The sequence below is a fragment of the Harmonia axyridis genome, chromosome 2 (genome assembly GCF_914767665.1).
Source record: "Harmonia axyridis chromosome 2, icHarAxyr1.1, whole genome shotgun sequence".
NCBI lineage: Eukaryota > Metazoa > Arthropoda > Insecta > Coleoptera > Coccinellidae > Harmonia > Harmonia axyridis.
Window position 1 is genome coordinate 32,394,431 of NC_059502.1, and position 18,837 is coordinate 32,413,267.

Consider the following 18,837-nt stretch of genomic DNA (forward strand, 5'->3'; position numbering starts at 1 on the left):
ATCCTCATTACATTTGTGTCGTTGTATTTCATTTTCTGGAGGAAAATGCTTTTGGAGTGAACTGAATTAAAATTAATGAACAGACACAGCAATAGTAAATCTCATGTGGATAACGTCTGAAATCATACTAGCTAAACAAGATTCGATTTCGCACACATTCTGAAAAAGCAAAAAAAAAAAGAAACTTAAAACAGTATCTACAAACAAAGGTTAAGCACACATAATGCTTTCAATGAACAAATTTCCGATATACATTGTTCAGCATGTATTTGCCATAAACAAGACCAAAACATATACCTAGATGACATCAAGAACATCTTTTTTGCTTTATGACATATAGAGTGTTCAATGAAGTAATTTAGCAATTTTTTGCTAGGTGTGGTGAGTTTGAAACAAAGGTTTCTGTTCTCAAATTATTGTATTTTGGGACTGAATTCGAATGTAATGTAGAATCCCTAAAAATATAAAAATGGAAATTGAAAACTTACAAAATAGCGGAAAATCTAAAAGGGTTTATTCTCTTGATGACAAATTGGATGTCATCATTAAAATTAATTCGATTTTTTACCGATTTCCACAAGAAAAAATTCAATAACAAATGATGTAATATTGCTCAAAAATAATAATTATACTTGATCACCATATTTTATCTTTTAATTTTTATGGATCTGAAACGAAACTGGGAAAACAATGAGGAAGTTAGAAAACATTTCTCTAACGATATAGGTGGTTTTTTGAGAAAATCATATTTTCGTATTTTATTCTACCCTCCTCATAAATTTTCAGGTCTAAATGAGTTTTTCGTACATTCACTGAAATGAAAGCTAATGATTTCAAATTATTTTCGAATTTTAGTTATCTTAATGGTTTAGGTCATTTCAAAATTGCATTAAAAATTACTCATTCTTAATGTTACTTGAAGTGAGGTTTTTGACGAATCTCTACCTGAATTTTGTTTTAAATAGTTGCCCTCTTCATAGAAGCCTCATTTTTATATATGATCCGAGTGAGAAGGTACTCCTATCTCCTATCGTTGAATTTTTTTTTTGAGTTTGTGAATCAATCTGACATAGACATCATGGAAGATTTTAAAGATCTAACAGAAAGTTTTATTCAAGACATGATTGTGAATTGTGGCTCTCATATTCCAATTTCTTATGTATATAGTTATATAAAATCGAAAAAGAGTGATATTTCTTTTCAAAATTATTATTTAAAAGAGTTGATTAAGAAGAGGACAAGAACAAGATTTTCCTACAAGGATTACGGAATTATATTCTGCTTGCTGTGTAATGGAGCACAACCTTTTTCAACATGTGAATTAGACGACGAAATAACAATTTATGAGAGAGTTCTACAGATCAATGGTAAGTTTATTCATGCCTTTACATTATGGAAATGAAAAATATTATAAGAATTTTTACTACTTCTTATTATTTATTAATTTTTAAAATATGCCGGAATTTTGAATATATGTAGTACTACATTGATACTGAATTCAATATTATTCATCGTAAAATCCTCTTGCTCAGAATTTATAGATGTGAAGTGAATCATTATTCAAATTGTTTCTAAAAAGAAATGAACCTTATTCAAAATCAGTCAAAAGACATACCTAAATTGATCGTTTTTTGATACCACCTAAAAAAGGAAAATACATATAAACATTTTCAATGTTTAACCTACTGTGTGAGTATAGATTTTCTAATTCTTTTCTCATTTTGTTTCAGATGTATATTTGATTGAACTATTCAAATGTTTCATTAATCCTCAAGACGTTCCATGTGAGAAGTCTCTGAAATTAATTTTAAATAATTTCGTTGATGATGAAGATTCCTTTTTGCGTCGACACACACCCTTGCACATGGCAGCCACATTGCCAAATGCGAACGTAACAATCACTCTTTTGAACAAGAAATTATGTTGTGAGGAGAAAACCACAAACGAGGAAACACCGATATTCTTTGCTGTGAAAAACAACCAGATGGAACAAGTGAAAACCCTTCTGAAATACGGAGCCAACCTCAGAGCGAGGGACATAAACAGCAATACAGTACTTCATGCATTATGTTCTGAAGAAGGAGAGATTAATATCGAACTGTTAGAATTTTTATTAAATGTCGGTTGTGACCCGAATTCATTTGGCACAAATTCGTGTACCCCTTTACAGATGCTTGCTGAAAATGGAAGAATAAATAATGCATTGGAGTGTGCAGAATTACTGATCAGAAGAGGAGCTGATGTCAATTTGCAAAACCTTCACGGCGACACAGTTCTGCATACATTATCCTACTCTTGTGACGAATCCCAGTTCATTCTCTTTCTCGAATTACTGTTGAAGAGTAAAGCTGACACGAATATAGTCAATCATGACAACAAAACATTTTTGGATGAATTATTATTGGACTGCTGCCATTCTAGACGACATACTATTTTGAAACATCTGATTTTGTTAGATATCAATGGAAAATATCAATTCTGTGTTAATCCAATTCATTGTGATTCGTTGGATGTCGATTTCCAGAAAAGGAGTAGAAAAGAATTGCTTCATTTACGGTCCCGCAAAATAGCTCAATTCCAATCACAACCGGAATATTCTCTGGTGAGAATACTAAGTTCGACTTAAGGGAAGTGTCCAGATTGTGTTGGAATCAAACATTGATAACAGCCATGTCTGAACTCAAGGAAAGAAAATTCCCAATTTACGGTCGTGAACTCAAATGCAAATTTGAAGCTGGGTTAACACTATTCCTGGAACAACAAGCAGCTCATGAATTTTTCACTGTCGTCTCTAAAGGAAAGCTCAATTATTATACCATAATCGAAATTTTAAAATACATACCAGTACAAGAAGTGGGCAAATGTTCATTGACCTCGACCTAGCCAATCGAAGACCTCGTCCTCAAAAATGCTTTTTGTTGAAAGATAAATAAAAAAATTTTCAAAAGTGGAAGAAATTACTATAAAAACTAAGTGTAAAAGTATTATTTAGTCAATAGAATTTTATTGAATATTGTTATAATTTTTTCAAGGAATAATTAGAATTCAATATGTATATTTGTAAATATTTCAACTGTTTTGTATAAATATGTGAATAAAAATTTTTATTACAACCAAGTATCTAAACGGAGGTTTTCATTAGGTCGATTTAAGTTCATCGAATATTCGAATAATTTCATTCAATAATTGATTTGAATTCAATATGTATATTTGTAAATATTGCAATTATGTTATAATAAAATAAATGGATGAAAATATCTATTACAAAATACAAAATATCTATTACAAAATATAAAAGCAATATACATATTCACAATCGATTGTGAATATGTATATTGCTTTTATATTTATATATTGAAATATTGACAAAACATAAATACACTCAACAATATTGAATGAAACAATATCGATATTGTTTCATTCAATATTGTTGAGTGTATTTATGTTTTGTCAATATTTCAATAAAACTTATTGTTCTGTACAATCAGTTAGGTACATGTTACAATAATAATTCATTAATAATATTTACTTTGCAGAAATAAACAATTTCTTCAATATGTTATTGTTTTAATTATATTCATATAGTGCCATTTTCGCGTTTGCATAATGTAACAAAAAAATAAAATTGAGGTGAATTTATCCCTGACAATAATAAAATCAACCGAATAATTGAATCGATAACGAGTAATTGAAATACTCTGAAAGGTCTCTGCTAATGAAAAGTTTCATTATTTATATAAACTGATGTTTATTTTTAATGAGAATTAAATTTTATATACAGCTTATCGAATGAGCTGAGACAGGTGAGTGATCTACAGAAATCAATTGGAAGACACAGTGGTAGCAAAAATGTAGGAAGAGGTTAAAATTAAATTAGCAAAACGAGAATAGAGTTGACGCAAATGCAGAATAACAACATATTGTCCTTAATGATGATTTATGCAGGGTTGAACATGAGTAGTTGGCCATAGCCTAGTGGTGAATGAAGGTCATCCAAGCCTGTTAGAAAATTCAAAATTGAAACATGGATTCAAAATATTCAGTTTCTGATGAAAATTCATAATTTAATGATTACTTATAATGATAATTTATAATTTATTTTGACTTTGGCACCCAAAATACACAGAACATTATACTAGAAAACTGAAATTCTTGACTTCTCTATGATTACCGTCGAAAGTTTGCAACGTTGCCAAAACATATCTCCTTTTCATCTAAACATCGATAATTAGCAAACGGTGCAATCTGTATAAATTATAAACATCGATTAATACTGAACATTGATTATGGGAACAATGTTTATTTTTTGTTACACCGTACAAGTCCTTGAAATACAGGGTGATACTTGAAAATTTTCACACGAGAGCAGTAACCCTCAAACGGAATATTGCTCAAATGAAAATATCGTATAGGTATCACTTACATTTCGAAAAAAGTGCTTTTAAATGTCATAACGCATAAATGATCTTCCTACACGTTTATCTACGTTCCTGAAAACATTTATTACATTAATGATAAGTAAAAATTAGACATTTCGTATGAAATTTCACTGAGCAAATGTTTATAGATCCTTGTTCGGTCTTTTTTTCGATTTAATCAGATTGGATAGTCTTTATTATCTATTATACATTCAAAAGATTTTAAATTTAGGTCCAAAAATAAATCTTCCAGCGGTTGGAAGGTAACGATTGAAATATAATCAAATTAAACTTATCGTCTTGATCCATCAGCTTTACACAGTTAAAATTTCATTAACTGAATGATGATCACTAAAAGTGTAATTAAGACAAGTTCTGTAATACAATTTTGTCTCTGACATTAAAAATTTTTTTTTTATTAATATTGATAACCGATGTCAATTTTTTATGAGTTCCAAAATGGGTAATGTAGAAGATATTTATTTCTCGAAACAATCCTCATTACATTTGTGTCGTTGTATTTCATTTTCTGGAGGAAAATGCTTTTGGAGTGAACTGAATTAAAATTAATGAACAGACACAGCAATAGTAAATCTCATGTGGATAACGTCTGAAATCATACTAGCTAAACAAGATTCGATTTCGCACACATTCTGAAAAAGCAAAAAAAAAAAGAAACTTAAAACAGTATCTACAAACAAAGGTTAAGCACACATAATGCTTTCAATGAACAAATTTCCGATATACATTGTTCAGCATGTATTTGCCATAAACAAGACCAAAACATATACCTAGATGACATCAAGAACATCTTTTTTGCTTTATGACATATAGAGTGTTCAATGAAATAATTTAGCAATTTTTTGCTAGGTGTGGTGAGTTTGAAACAAAGGTTTCTGTTCTCAAATTATTGTATTTTGGGACTGAATTCGAATGTAATGTAGAATCCCTAAAAATATAAAAATGGAAATTGAAAACTTACAAAATAGCGGAAAATCTAAAAGGGTTTATTCTCTTGATGACAAATTGGATGTCATCATTAAAATTAATTCGATTTTTCACCAATTTCCACAAGAAAAAATTCAATAACAAATGATGTAATATTGCTCAAAAATAATAATTATACTTGATCACCATATTTTATCTTTTGATTTTTATGGATCTGAAACGAAACTGTGAAAACAATGAGGAAGTTAGAAAACATTTCTCTAACGATATAGGTGGTTTTTTGAGAAAATTATATTTTCGTATTTTATTGTACCCTCCTCATAAATTTTCAGGTCTAAATGAGTTTTTCGTACATTCACTGAAATGAAAGCTAATGATTTCAAATTATTTTCGAATTTTAGTTATCTTAATGGTTTAGGTCATTTCAAAATTGCATTAAAAATTACTCATTCTTAATGTTACTTGAAGTGAGGTTTTTGACGAATCTCTACCTGAATTTTGTTTTAAATAGTTGCCCTCTTCATAGAAGCCTCATTTTTATATATGATCCGAGTGAGAAGGTACTCCTATCTCCTATCGTTGAATTTTTTTTTTGAGTTTGTGAATCAATCTGACATAGACATCATGGAAGATTTTAAAGATCTAACAGAAAGTTTTATTCAAGACATGATTGTGAATTGTGGCTCTCATATTCCAATTTCTTATGTATATAGTTATATAAAATCGAAAAAGAGTGATATTTCTTTTCAAAATTATTATTTAAAAGAGTTGATTAAGAAGAGGACAAGAACAAGATTTTCCTACAAGGATTACGGAATTATATTCTGCTTGCTGTGTAATGGAGCACAACCTTTTTCAACATGTGAATTAGACGACGAAATAACAATTTATGAGAGAGTTCTACAGATCAATGGTAAGTTTATTCATGCCTTTACATTATGGAAATGAAAAATATTATAAGAATTTTTACTACTTCTTATTATTTATTAATTTTTAAAACATGCCGGAATTTTGAATATATGTAGTACTACATTGATACTGAATTCAATATTATTCATCGTAAAATCCTCTTGCTCAGAATTTATAGATGTGAAGTGAATCATTATTCAAATTGTTTCTAAAAAGAAATGAACCTTATTCAAAATCAGTCAAAAGACATACCTAAATTGATCGTTTTTGGATACCATCTAAAAAAGGAAAATACATATAAACATTTTCAATGTTTAACCTACTGTGTGAGTATAGATTTTCTAATTCTTTTCTCATTTTGTTTCAGATGTATATTTGATTGAACTATTCAAATGTTTCATTAATCCTCAAGACGTTCCATGTGAGAAGTCTCTGAAATTAATTTTAAATAATTTCGTTGATGATGAAGATTCCTTTTTGCGTCGACACACACCCTTGCACATGGCAGCCACATTGCCAAATGCGAACGTAACAATCACTCTTTTGAACAAGAAATTATGTTGTGAGGAGAAAACCACAAACGAGGAAACACCGATATTCTTTGCTGTGAAAAACAACCAGATGGAACAAGTGAAAACCCTTCTGAAATACGGAGCCAACCTCAGAGCGAGGGACATAAACAGCAATACAGTACTTCATGCATTATGTTCTGAAGAAGGAGAGATTAATATCGAACTGTTAGAATTTTTATTAAATGTCGGTTGTGACCCGAATTCATTTGGCAAAAATTCGTGTACCCCTTTACAGATGCTTGCTGAAAATGGAAGAATAAATAATGCATTGGAGTGTGCAGAATTACTGATCAGAAGAGGAGCTGATGTCAATTTGCAAAACCTTCACGGCGACACAGTTCTGCATACATTATCCTACTCTTGTGACGAATCCCAGTTCATTCTCTTTCTCGAATTACTGTTGAAGAGTAAAGCTGACACGAATATAGTCAATCATGACAACAAAACATTTTTGGATGAATTATTAATGGACTGCTGCCATTCTAGACGACATACTATTTTGAAACATCTGATTTTGTTAGATATCAATGGAAAATATCAATTCTGTGTTAATCCAATTCATTGTGATTCGTTGGATGTCGATTTCCAGAAAAGGAGTAGAAAAGAATTGCTTCATTTACGGTCCCGCAAAATAGCTCAATTCCAATCACAACCGGAATATTCTCTGGTGAGAATACTAAGTTCGACTGTAAGGGAAGTGTCCAGATTGTGTTGGAATCAAACATTGATAACAGCCATGTCTGAATTCAAGGAAAGAAAATTCCCAATTTACGGTCGTGAACTCAAATGCAAATTTGAAGCTGGGTTAAGACTATTCCTGGAACAACAAGCAGCTCATGAATTTTTCACTGTCGTCTCTAAAGGAAAGCTCAATTATTATACCATAATCGAAATTTTAAAATACATACCAGTACAAGAAGTGGGCAAATGTTCATTGACCTCGACCTAGCCAATCGAAGACCTCGTCCTCAAAAATGCTTTTTGTTGAAAGATAAATAAAAAAATTTTCAAAAGTGGAAGAAATTACTATAAAAACTAAGTGTAAAAGTATTATTTAGTCAATAGAATTTTATTGAATATTGTTATAATTTTTTCAAGGAATGATTAGAATTCAATATGTATATTTGTAAATATTTCAACTGTTTTGTATAAATATGTGAATAAAAATTTTTATTACAACCAAGTATCTAAACGGAGGTTTTCATTAGGTCGATTTAAGTTCATCGAATATTCGAATAATTTCATTCAATAATTGATTTGAATTCAATATGTATATTTGTAAATATTGCAATTATGTTATAATAAAATAAATGGATGAAAATATCTATTACAACAAAATATAAAAGCAATATACATATTCACAATCGATATTGTTTCATTCAATATTGTTGAGTGTATTTATGTTTTGTCAATATTTCAATAAAACTTATTGTTCTGTACACTCAGTTAGGTACATGTTACAATAATAATTCATTAATAATATTTACTTTGCAGAAATAAACAATTTCTTCAATATGTTATTGTTTTAATTATATTCATATAGTGCCATTTTCGCGTTTGCATAATGTAACAAAAAAATAAAATTGAGGTGAATTTATCCCTGACAATAATGAAATCAACCGAATAATTGAATCGATAACGAGTAATTGAAATACTCTGAAAGGTCTCTGCTAATGAAAAGTTTCATTATTTATATAAACTGATGTTTATTTTTAATGAGAATTAAATTTTATATACAGCTTATCGAATGAGCTGAGACAGGTGAGTGATCTACAGAAATCAATTGGAAGACACAGTGGTAGCAAAAATGTAGGAAGAGGTTAAAATTAAATTAGCAAAACGAGAATAGAGTTGACGCAAATGCAGAATAACAACATATTGTCCTTAATGATGATTTATGCAGGGTTGAACATGAGTAGTTGGCCATAGCCTAGTGGTGAATGAAGGTCATACAAGCCTGTTAGAAAATTCAAAATTGAAACATGGATTCAAAATATTCAGTTTCTGATGAAAATTTATAATTTAATGATTACTTATAATGATAATTTATAATTTATTTTGACTTTGGCACCCAAAATACACAGAACATTATACTAGAAAACTGAAATTCTTGACTTCTCTATGATTACCGTCGGAAGTTTGCAACGTTGCCAAAACATATCTCCTTTTCATCTAAACATCGATAATTAGCAAACGGTGCAATCTGTATAAATTATAAACATCGATTAATACTGAACATTGATTATGGGAACAATGTTTATTTTTTGTTACACCGTACAAGTCCTTGAAATACAGGGTGATACTTGAAAATTTTCACACGAGAGTAGTAACCCTCAAACGGAATATTGCTCAAATGAAAATATCGTATAGGTATCACTTACATTTCGAAAAAAGTGCTTTTAAATGTCATAACGCATAAATGATCTTCCTACACGTTTATCTACGTTCCTGAAAACATTTATTACATTAATGATAAGTAAAAATTAGACATTTCGTATGAAATTTCAATGAGCAAATGTTTATAGATCCTTGTTCGGTCTTTTTTTCGATTTAATCAGATTGGATAGTCTTTATTATCTATTATACATTCAAAAGATTTTAAATTTAGGTCCAAAAATAAATCTTCCAGCGGTTGGAAGGTAACGATTGAAATATAATCAAATTAAACTTATCGTCTTGATCCATCAGCTTTACACAGTTAAAATTTCATTAACTGAATGATGATCACTAAAAGTGTAATTAAGACAAGTTCTGTAATACAATTTTGTCTCTGACATTAAAAATTTTTTTTTTATTAATATTGATAACCGATGTCAATTTTTTATGAGTTCCAAAATGGGTAATGTAGAAGATATTTATTTCTCGAAACAATCCTCATTGCATTTGTGTCGTTGTATTTCATTTTCTGGAGGAAAATGCTTTTGGAGTGAACTGAATTAAAATTAATGAACAGACACAGCAATAGTAAATCTCATGTGGATAACGTCTGAAATCATACTAGCTAAACAAGATTCGATTTCGCACACATTATGAAAAAGCAAAAAAAAAAAGAAACTTAAAACAGTATCTACAAACAAAGGTTAAGCACACATAATGCTTTCAATGAACAAATTTCCGATATACATTGTTCAGCTTGTATTTGCCATAAACAAGACCAAAACATATACCTAGATGACATCAAGAACATCTTTTTTGCTTTATGACATATAGAGTGTTCAATGAAATAATTTAGCAATTTTTTGCTAGGTGTGGTGAGTTTGAAACAAAGGTTTCTGTTTTCAAATTATTGTATTTTGGGACTGAATTCGAATGTAATGTAGAATTCCTAAAAATATAAAAATGGAAATTGAAAACTTACAAAATAGCGGAAAATCTAAAAGGGTTTATTCTCTTGATGACAAATTGGATGTCATCATTAAAATTAATTCGATTTTTTACCGATTTCCACAAGAAAAAATTCAATAACAAATGATGTAATATTGCTCAAAAATAATAATTATACTTGATCACCATATTTTATCTTTTGATTTTTATGGATCTGAAACGAAACTGTGAAAACAATGAGGAAGTTAGAAAACATTTCTCTAATGATATAGGTGGTTTTTTGAGAAAATCATATTTTCGTATTTTATTCTACCCTCCTCATAAATTTTCAGGTCTAAATGAGTTTTTCGTACATTCACTGAAATGAAAGCTAATGATTTCAAATTATTTTCGAATTTTAGTTATCTTAATGGTTTAGGTCATTTCAAAATTGCATTAAAAATTACTCATTCTTAATGTTACTTGAAGTGAGGTTTTTGACGAATCTCTACCTGAATTTTGTTTTAAATAGTTGCCCTCTTCATAGAAGCCTCATTTTTATATATGATCCGAGTGAGAAGGTACTCCTATCTCCTATCGTTGAATTTTTTTTTTGAGTTTGTGAATCAATCTGACATAGACATCATGGAAGATTTTAAAGATCTAACAGAAAGTTTTATTCAAGACATGATTGTGAATTGTGGCTCTCATATTCCAATTTCTTATGTATATAGTTATCTAAAATCGAAAAAGAGTGATATTTCTTTTCAAAATTATTATTTAAAAGAGTTGATTAAGAAGAGGACAAGAACAAGATTTTCCTACAAGGATTACGGAATTATATTCTGCTTGCTGTGTAATGGAGCACAACCCTTTTCAACATGTGAATTAGACGACGAAATAACAATTTATGAGAGAGTTCTACAGATCAATGGTAAGTTTATTCATGCCTTTACATTATGGAAATGAAAAATATTATAAGAATTTTTACTACTTCTTATTATTTATTAATTTTTAAAATATGCCGGAATTTTGAATATATGTAGTACTACATTGATACTGAATTCAATATTATTCATCGTAAAATCCTCTTGCTCAGAATTTATAGATGTGAAGTGAATCATTATTCAAATTGTTTCTAAAAAGAAATGAACCTTATTCAAAATCAGTCAAAAGACATACCTAAATTGATCGTTTTTTGATACCACCTAAAAAAGGAAAATACATATAAACATTTTCAATGTTTAACCTACTGTGTGAGTATAGATTTTCTAATTCTTTTCTCATTTTGTTTCAGATGTATATTTGATTGAACTATTCAAATGTTTCATTAATCCTCAAGACGTTCCATGTGAGAAGTCTCTGAAATTAATTTTAAATAATTTCGTTGATGATGAAGATTCCTTTTTGCGTCGACACACACCCTTGCACATGGCAGCCACATTGCCAAATGCGAACGTAACAATCACTCTTTTGAACAAGAAATTATGTTGTGAGGAGAAAACCACAAACGAGGAAACACCGATATTCTTTGCTGTGAAAAACAACCAGATGGAACAAGTGAAAACCCTTCTGAAATACGGAGCCAACCTCAGAGCGAGGGACATAAACAGCAATACAGTACTTCATGCATTATGTTCTGAAGAAGGAGAGATTAATATCGAACTGTTAGAATTTTTATTAAATGTCGGTTGTGACCCGAATTCATTTGGCAAAAATTCGTGTACCCCTTTACAGATGCTTGCTGAAAATGGAAGAATAAATAATGCATTGGAGTGTGCAGAATTACTGATCAGAAGAGGAGCTGATGTCAATTTGCAAAACCTTCACGGCGACACAGTTCTGCATACATTATCCTACTCTTGTGACGAATCCCAGTTCATTCTCTTTCTCGAGTTACTGTTGAAGAGTAAAGCTGACACGAATATAGTCAATCATGACAACAAAACATTTTTGGATGAATTATTATTGGACTGCTGCCATTCTAGACGACATACTATTTTGAAACATCTGATTTTGTTAGATATCAATGGAAAATATCAATTCTGTGTTAATCCAATTCATTGTGATTCGTTGGATGTCGATTTCCAGAAAAGGAGTAGAAAAGAATTGCTTCATTTACGGTCCCGCAAAATAGCTCAATTCCAATCACAACCGGAATATTCTCTGGTGAGAATACTAAGTTCGACTGTAAGGGAAGTGTCCAGATTGTGTTGGAATCAAACATTGATAACAGCCATGTCTGAATTCAAGGAAAGAAAATTCCCAATTTACGGTCGTGAACTCAAATGCAAATTTGAAGCTGGGTTAAGACTATTCCTGGAACAACAAGCAGCGCATGAATTTTTCACTGTCGTCTCTAAAGGAAAGCTCAATTATTATACCATAATCGAAATTTTAAAATACATACCAGTACAAGAAGTGGGCAAATGTTCATTGACCTCGACCTAGCCAATCGAAGACCTCGTCCTCAAAAATGCTTTTTGTTGAAAGATAAATAAAAAAATTTTCAAAAGTGGAAGAAATTACTATAAAAACTAAGTGTAAAAGTATTATTTAGTCAATAGAATTTTATTGAATATTGTTATAATTTTTTCAAGGAATGATTAGAATTCAATATGTATATTTGTAAATATTTCAACTGTTTTGTATAAATATGTGAATAAAAATTTTTATTACAACCAAGTATCTAAACGGAGGTTTTCATTAGGTCGATTTAAGTTCATCGAATATTCGAATAATTTCATTCAATAATTGATTTGAATTCAATATGTATATTTGTAAATATTGCAATTATGTTATAATAAAATAAATGGATGAAAATATCTATTACAACAAAATATAAAAGCAATATACATATTCACAATCGATATTGTTTCATTCAATATTGTTGAGTGTATTTATGTTTTGTCAATATTTCAATAAAACTTATTGTTCTGTACACTCAGTTAGGTACATGTTACAATAATAATTCATTAATAATATTTACTTTGCAGAAATAAACAATTTCTTCAATATGTTATTGTTTTAATTATATTCATATAGTGCCATTTTCGCATTTGCATAATGTAACAAAAAAATAAAATTGAGGTGAATTTATCCCTGACAATAATAAAATCAACCGAATAATTGAATCGATAACGAGTAATTGAAATACTCTGAAAGGTCTCTGCTAATGAAAAGTTTCATTATTTATATAAACTGATGTTTATTTTTAATGAGAATTAAATTTTATATACAGCTTATCGAATGAGCTGAGACAGGTGAGTGATCTACAGAAATCAATTGGAAGACACAGTGGTAGCAAAAATGTAGGAAGAGGTTAAAATTAAATTAGCAAAACGAGAATAGAGTTGACGCAAATGCAGAATAACAACATATTGTCCTTAATGATGATTTATGCAGGGTTGAACATGAGTAGTTGGCCATAGCCTAGTGGTGAATGAAGGTCATACAAGCCTGTTAGAAAATTCAAAATTGAAACATGGATTCAAAATATTCAGTTTCTGATGAAAATTTATAATTTAATGATTACTTATAATGATAATTTATAATTTATTTTGACTTTGGCACCCAAAATACACAGAACATTATACTAGAAAACTGAAATTCTTGACTTCTCTATGATTACCGTCGGAAGTTTGCAACGTTGCCAAAACATATCTCCTTTTCATCTAAACATCGATAATTAGCAAACGGTGCAATCTGTATAAATTATAAACATCGATTAATACTGAACATTGATTATGGGAACAATGTTTATTTTTTGTTACACCGTACAAGTCCTTGAAATACAGGGTGATACTTGAAAATTTTCACACGAGAGTAGTAACCCTCAAACGGAATATTGCTCAAATGAAAATATCGTATAGGTATCACTTACATTTCGAAAAAAGTGCTTTTAATATCATAACGCATAAATGATCTTCCTACACGTTTATCTACGTTCCTGAAAACATTTATTACATTAATGATAAGTAAAAATTAGACATTTCGTATGAAATTTCAATGAGCAAATGTTTATAGATCCTTGTTCGGTCTTTTTTTCGATTTAATCAGATTGGATAGTCTTTATTATCTATTATACATTCAAAAGATTTTAAATTTAGGTCCAAAAATAAATCTTCCAGCGGTTGGAAGGTAACGATTGAAATATAATCAAATTAAACTTATCGTCTTGATCCATCAGCTTTACACAGTTAAAATTTCATTAACTGAATGATGATCACTAAAAGTGTAATAAAGACAAGTTCTGTAATACAATTTTGTCTCTGACATTAAAAATTTTTTTTTTATTAATAATGATAACCGATGTCAATTTTTTATGAGTTCCAAAATGGGTAATGTAGATGATATTTATTTCTGGAAACAATCCTCCTTACATTTGTGTCGTTGTATTTCATTTTCTGGAGGAAAATGCTTTTGGAGTGAACTGAATTAAAATTAATGAACAGACACAGCAATAGTAAATCTCATGTGGATAACGTCTGAAATCATACTAGCTAAACAAGATTCGATTTCGCACACATTCTGAAAAAGCAAAAAAAAAAAGAAACTTAAAACAGTATCTACAAACAAAGGTTAAGCACACATAATGCTTTCAATGAACAAATTTCCGATATACATTGTTCAGCATGTATTTGCCATAAACAAGACCAAAACATATACCTAGATGACATCAAGAACATCTTTTTTGCTTTATGACATATAGAGTGTTCAATGAAATAATTTAGCAATTTTTTGCTAGGTGTGGTGAGTTTGAAACAAAGGTTTCTGTTCTCAAATTATTGTATTTTGGGACTGAATTCGAATGTAATGTAGAATCCCTAAAAATATAAAAATGGAAATTGAAAACTTACAAAATAGCGGAAAATCTAAAAGGGTTTATTCTCTTGATGACAAATTGGATGTCATCATTAAAATTAATTCGATTTTTTACCAATTTCCACAAGAAAAAATTCAATAACAAATGATGTAATATTGCTCAAAACTAATAATTATACTTGATCACCATATTTTATCTTTTGATTTTTATGGATCTGAAACGAAACTGTGAAAACAATGAGGAAGTTAGAAAACATTTCTCTAACGATATAGGTGGTTTTTTGAGAAAATTATATTTTCGTATTTTATTGTACCCTCCTCATAAATTTTCAGGTCTAAATGAGTTTTTCGTACATTCACTGAAATGAAAGCTAATGCTTTCAAATTATTTTCGAATTTTAGTTATCTTAATGGTTTAGGTCATTTCAAAATTGCATTAAAAATTACTCATTCTTAATGTTACTTGAAGTGAGGTTTTTGACGAATCTCTACCTGAATTTTGTTTTAAATAGTTGCCCTCTTCATAGAAGCCTCATTTTCATATATGATCCGAGTGAGAAGGTACTCCTATCTCCTATCGTTGAATTTTTTTTTTGAGTTTGTGAATCAATCTGACATAGACATCATGGAAGATTTTAAAGATCTAACAGAAAGTTTTATTCAAGACATGATTGTGAATTGTGGCTCTCATATTCCAATTTCTTATGTATATAGTTATATAAAATCGAAAAAGAGTGATATTTCTTTTCAAAATTATTATTTAAAAGAGTTGGTTAAGAAGAGGACAAGAACAAGATTTTCCTACAAGGATTACGGAATTATATTCTGCTTGCTGTGTAATGGAGCACAACCTTTTTCAACATGTGAATTAGACGACGAAATAACAATTTATGAGAGAGTTCTACAGATCAATGGTAAGTTTATTCATGCCTTTACATTATGGAAATGAAAAATATTATAAGAATTTTTACTACTTCTTATTATTTATTAATTTTTAAAACATGCCGGAATTTTGAATATATGTAGTACTACATTGATACTGAATTCAATATTATTCATCGTAAAATCCTCTTGCTCAGAATTTATAGATGTGAAGTGAATCATTATTCAAATTGTTTCTAAAAAGAAATGAACCTTATTCAAAATCAGTCAAAAGACATACCTAAATTGATCGTTTTTGGATACCACCTAAAAAAGGAAAATACATATAAACATTTTCAATGTTTAACCTACTGTGTGAGTATAGATTTTCTAATTCTTTTCTCATTTTGTTTCAGATGTATATTTGATTGAACTATTCAAATGTTTCATTAATCCTCAAGACGTTCCATGTGAGAAGTCTCTGAAATTAATTTTAAATAATTTCGTTGATGATGAAGATTCCTTTTTGCGTCGACACACACCCTTGCACATGGCAGCCACATTGCCAAATGCGAACGTAACAATCACTCTTTTGAACAAGAAATTATGTTGTGAGGAGAAAACCACAAACGAGGAAACACCGATATTCTTTGCTGTGAAAAACAACCAGATGGAACAAGTGAAAACCCTTCTGAAATACGGAGCCAACCTCAGAGCGAGGGACATAAACAGCAATACAGTACTTCATGCATTATGTTCTGAAGAAGGAGAGATTAATATCGAACTGTTAGAATTTTTATTAAATGTCGGTTGTGACCCGAATTCATTTGGCAAAAATTCGTGTACCCCTTTACAGATGCTTGCTGAAAATGGAAGAATAAATAATGCATTGGAGTGTGCAGAATTACTGATCAGAAGAGGAGCTGATGTCAATTTGCAAAACCTTCACGGCGACACAGTTCTGCATACATTATCCTACTCTTGTGACGAATCCCAGTTCATTCTCTTTCTCGAATTACTGTTGAAGAGTAAAGCTGACACGAATATAGTCAATCATGACAACAAAACATTTTTGGATGAATTATTAATGGACTGCTGCCATTCTAGACGACATACTATTTTGAAACATCTGATTTTGTTAGATATCAATGGAAAATATCAATTCTGTGTTAATCCAATTCATTGTGATTCGTTGGATGTCGATTTCCAGAAAAGGAGTAGAAAAGAATTGCTTCATTTACGGTCCCGCAAAATAGCTCAATTCCAATCACAACCGGAATATTCTCTGGTGAGAATACTAAGTTCGACTGTAAGGGAAGTGTCCAGATTGTGTTGGAATCAAACATTGATAACAGCCATGTCTGAATTCAAGGAAAGAAAATTCCCAATTTACGGTCGTGAACTCAAATGCAAATTTGAAGCTGGGTTAAGACTATTCCTGGAACAACAAGCAGCTCCTGAATTTTTCACTGTCGTCTCTAAAGGAAAGCTCAATTATTATACCATAATCGAAATTTTAAAATACATACCAGTACAAGAAGTGGGCAAATGTTCATTGACCTCGACCTAGCCAATCGAAGACCTCGTCCTCAAAAATGCTTTTTGTTGAAAGATAAATAAAAAAATTTTCAAAAGTGGAAGAAATTACTATAAAAACTAAGTGTAAAAGTATTATTTAGTAAATAGAATTTTATTGAATATTGTTATAATTTTTTCAAAGAATGATTAGAATTCAATATGTATATTTGTAAATATTTCAACTGTTTTGTATAAATATGTGAATAAAAATTTTTATTACAACCAAGTATCTAAACGGAGGTTTTCATTAGGTCGATTTAAGTTCATCGAATATTCGAATAATTTCATTCAATAATTGATTTGAATTCAATATGTATATTTGTAAATATTGCAATTATGTTATAATAAAATAAATGGATGAAAATATCTATTACAACAAAATATAAAAGCAATATACATATTCACAATCGATATTGTTTCATTCAATATTGTTGAGTGTATTTATGTTTTGTCAATATTTCAATAAAACTTATTGTTCTGTACACTCAGTTAGGTACATGTTACAATAATAATTCATTAATAATATTTACTTTGCAGAAATAAACAATTTCTTCAATATGTTATTGTTTTAATTATATTCATATAGTGCCATTTTCGCGTTTGCATAATGTAACAAAAAAATAAAATTGAGGTGAATTTATCCCTGACAATAATGAAATCAACCGAATAATTGAATCGATAACGAGTAATTGAAATACTCTGAAAGGTCTCTGCTAATGAAAAGTTTCATTATTTATATAAACTGATGTTTATTTTTAATGAGAATTAAATTTTATATACAGCTTATCGAATGAGCTGAGACAGGTGAGTGATCTACAGAAATCAATTGGAAGACACAGTGGTAGCAAAAATGTAGGAAGAGGTTAAAATTAAATTAGCAAAACGAGAATAGAGTTGACGCAAATGCAGAATAACAACATATTGTCCTTAATGATGATTTATGCAGGGTTGAACATGAGTAGTTGGCCATAGCCTAGTGGTGAATGAAGGTCATCCAAGCCTGTTAGAAAATTCAAAATTGAAACATGGTTTCAAAATATTCAGTTTCTGATGAAAATTTATAATTTAATGATTACTTATAATGATAATTTATAATTTATTTTGACTTTGGCACCCAAAATACACAGAACATTATACTAGAAAACTGAAATTCTTGACTTCTCTATGATTACCGTCGAAAGTTTGCAACGTTGCCAAAACATATCTCCTTTTCATCTAAACATCGATAATTAGCAAACGGTGCAATCTGTATAAATTATAAACATCGATTAATACTGAACATTGATTATGGGAACAATGTTTATTTTTTGTTACACCGTACAAGTCCTTGAAATACAGGGTGATACTTGAAAATTTTCACACGAGAGTAGTAACCCTCAAACGAAATATTGCTCAAATGAAAATATCGTATAGGTATCACTTAC

General features: G+C 29.7%; 1 protein-coding gene across 1 annotated transcript; it reads left to right on the forward strand.

Moving 5' to 3' along the window:
* Window positions 1-1,078: 1,078 nt before the first annotated feature.
* Window positions 1,079-17,405, forward strand: LOC123673277. Its single transcript, XM_045607758.1, has 8 exons — window positions 1,079-1,367; window positions 1,731-2,602; window positions 5,964-6,279; window positions 6,643-7,770; window positions 10,938-11,084; window positions 11,448-12,575; window positions 15,742-15,888; window positions 16,252-17,405. Exons 1-8 carry the CDS (start codon window positions 1,079-1,081, stop codon window positions 17,403-17,405), a joined length of 5,181 nt encoding a protein of 1,726 aa, XP_045463714.1.
* Window positions 17,406-18,837: the final 1,432 nt, after the last annotated feature.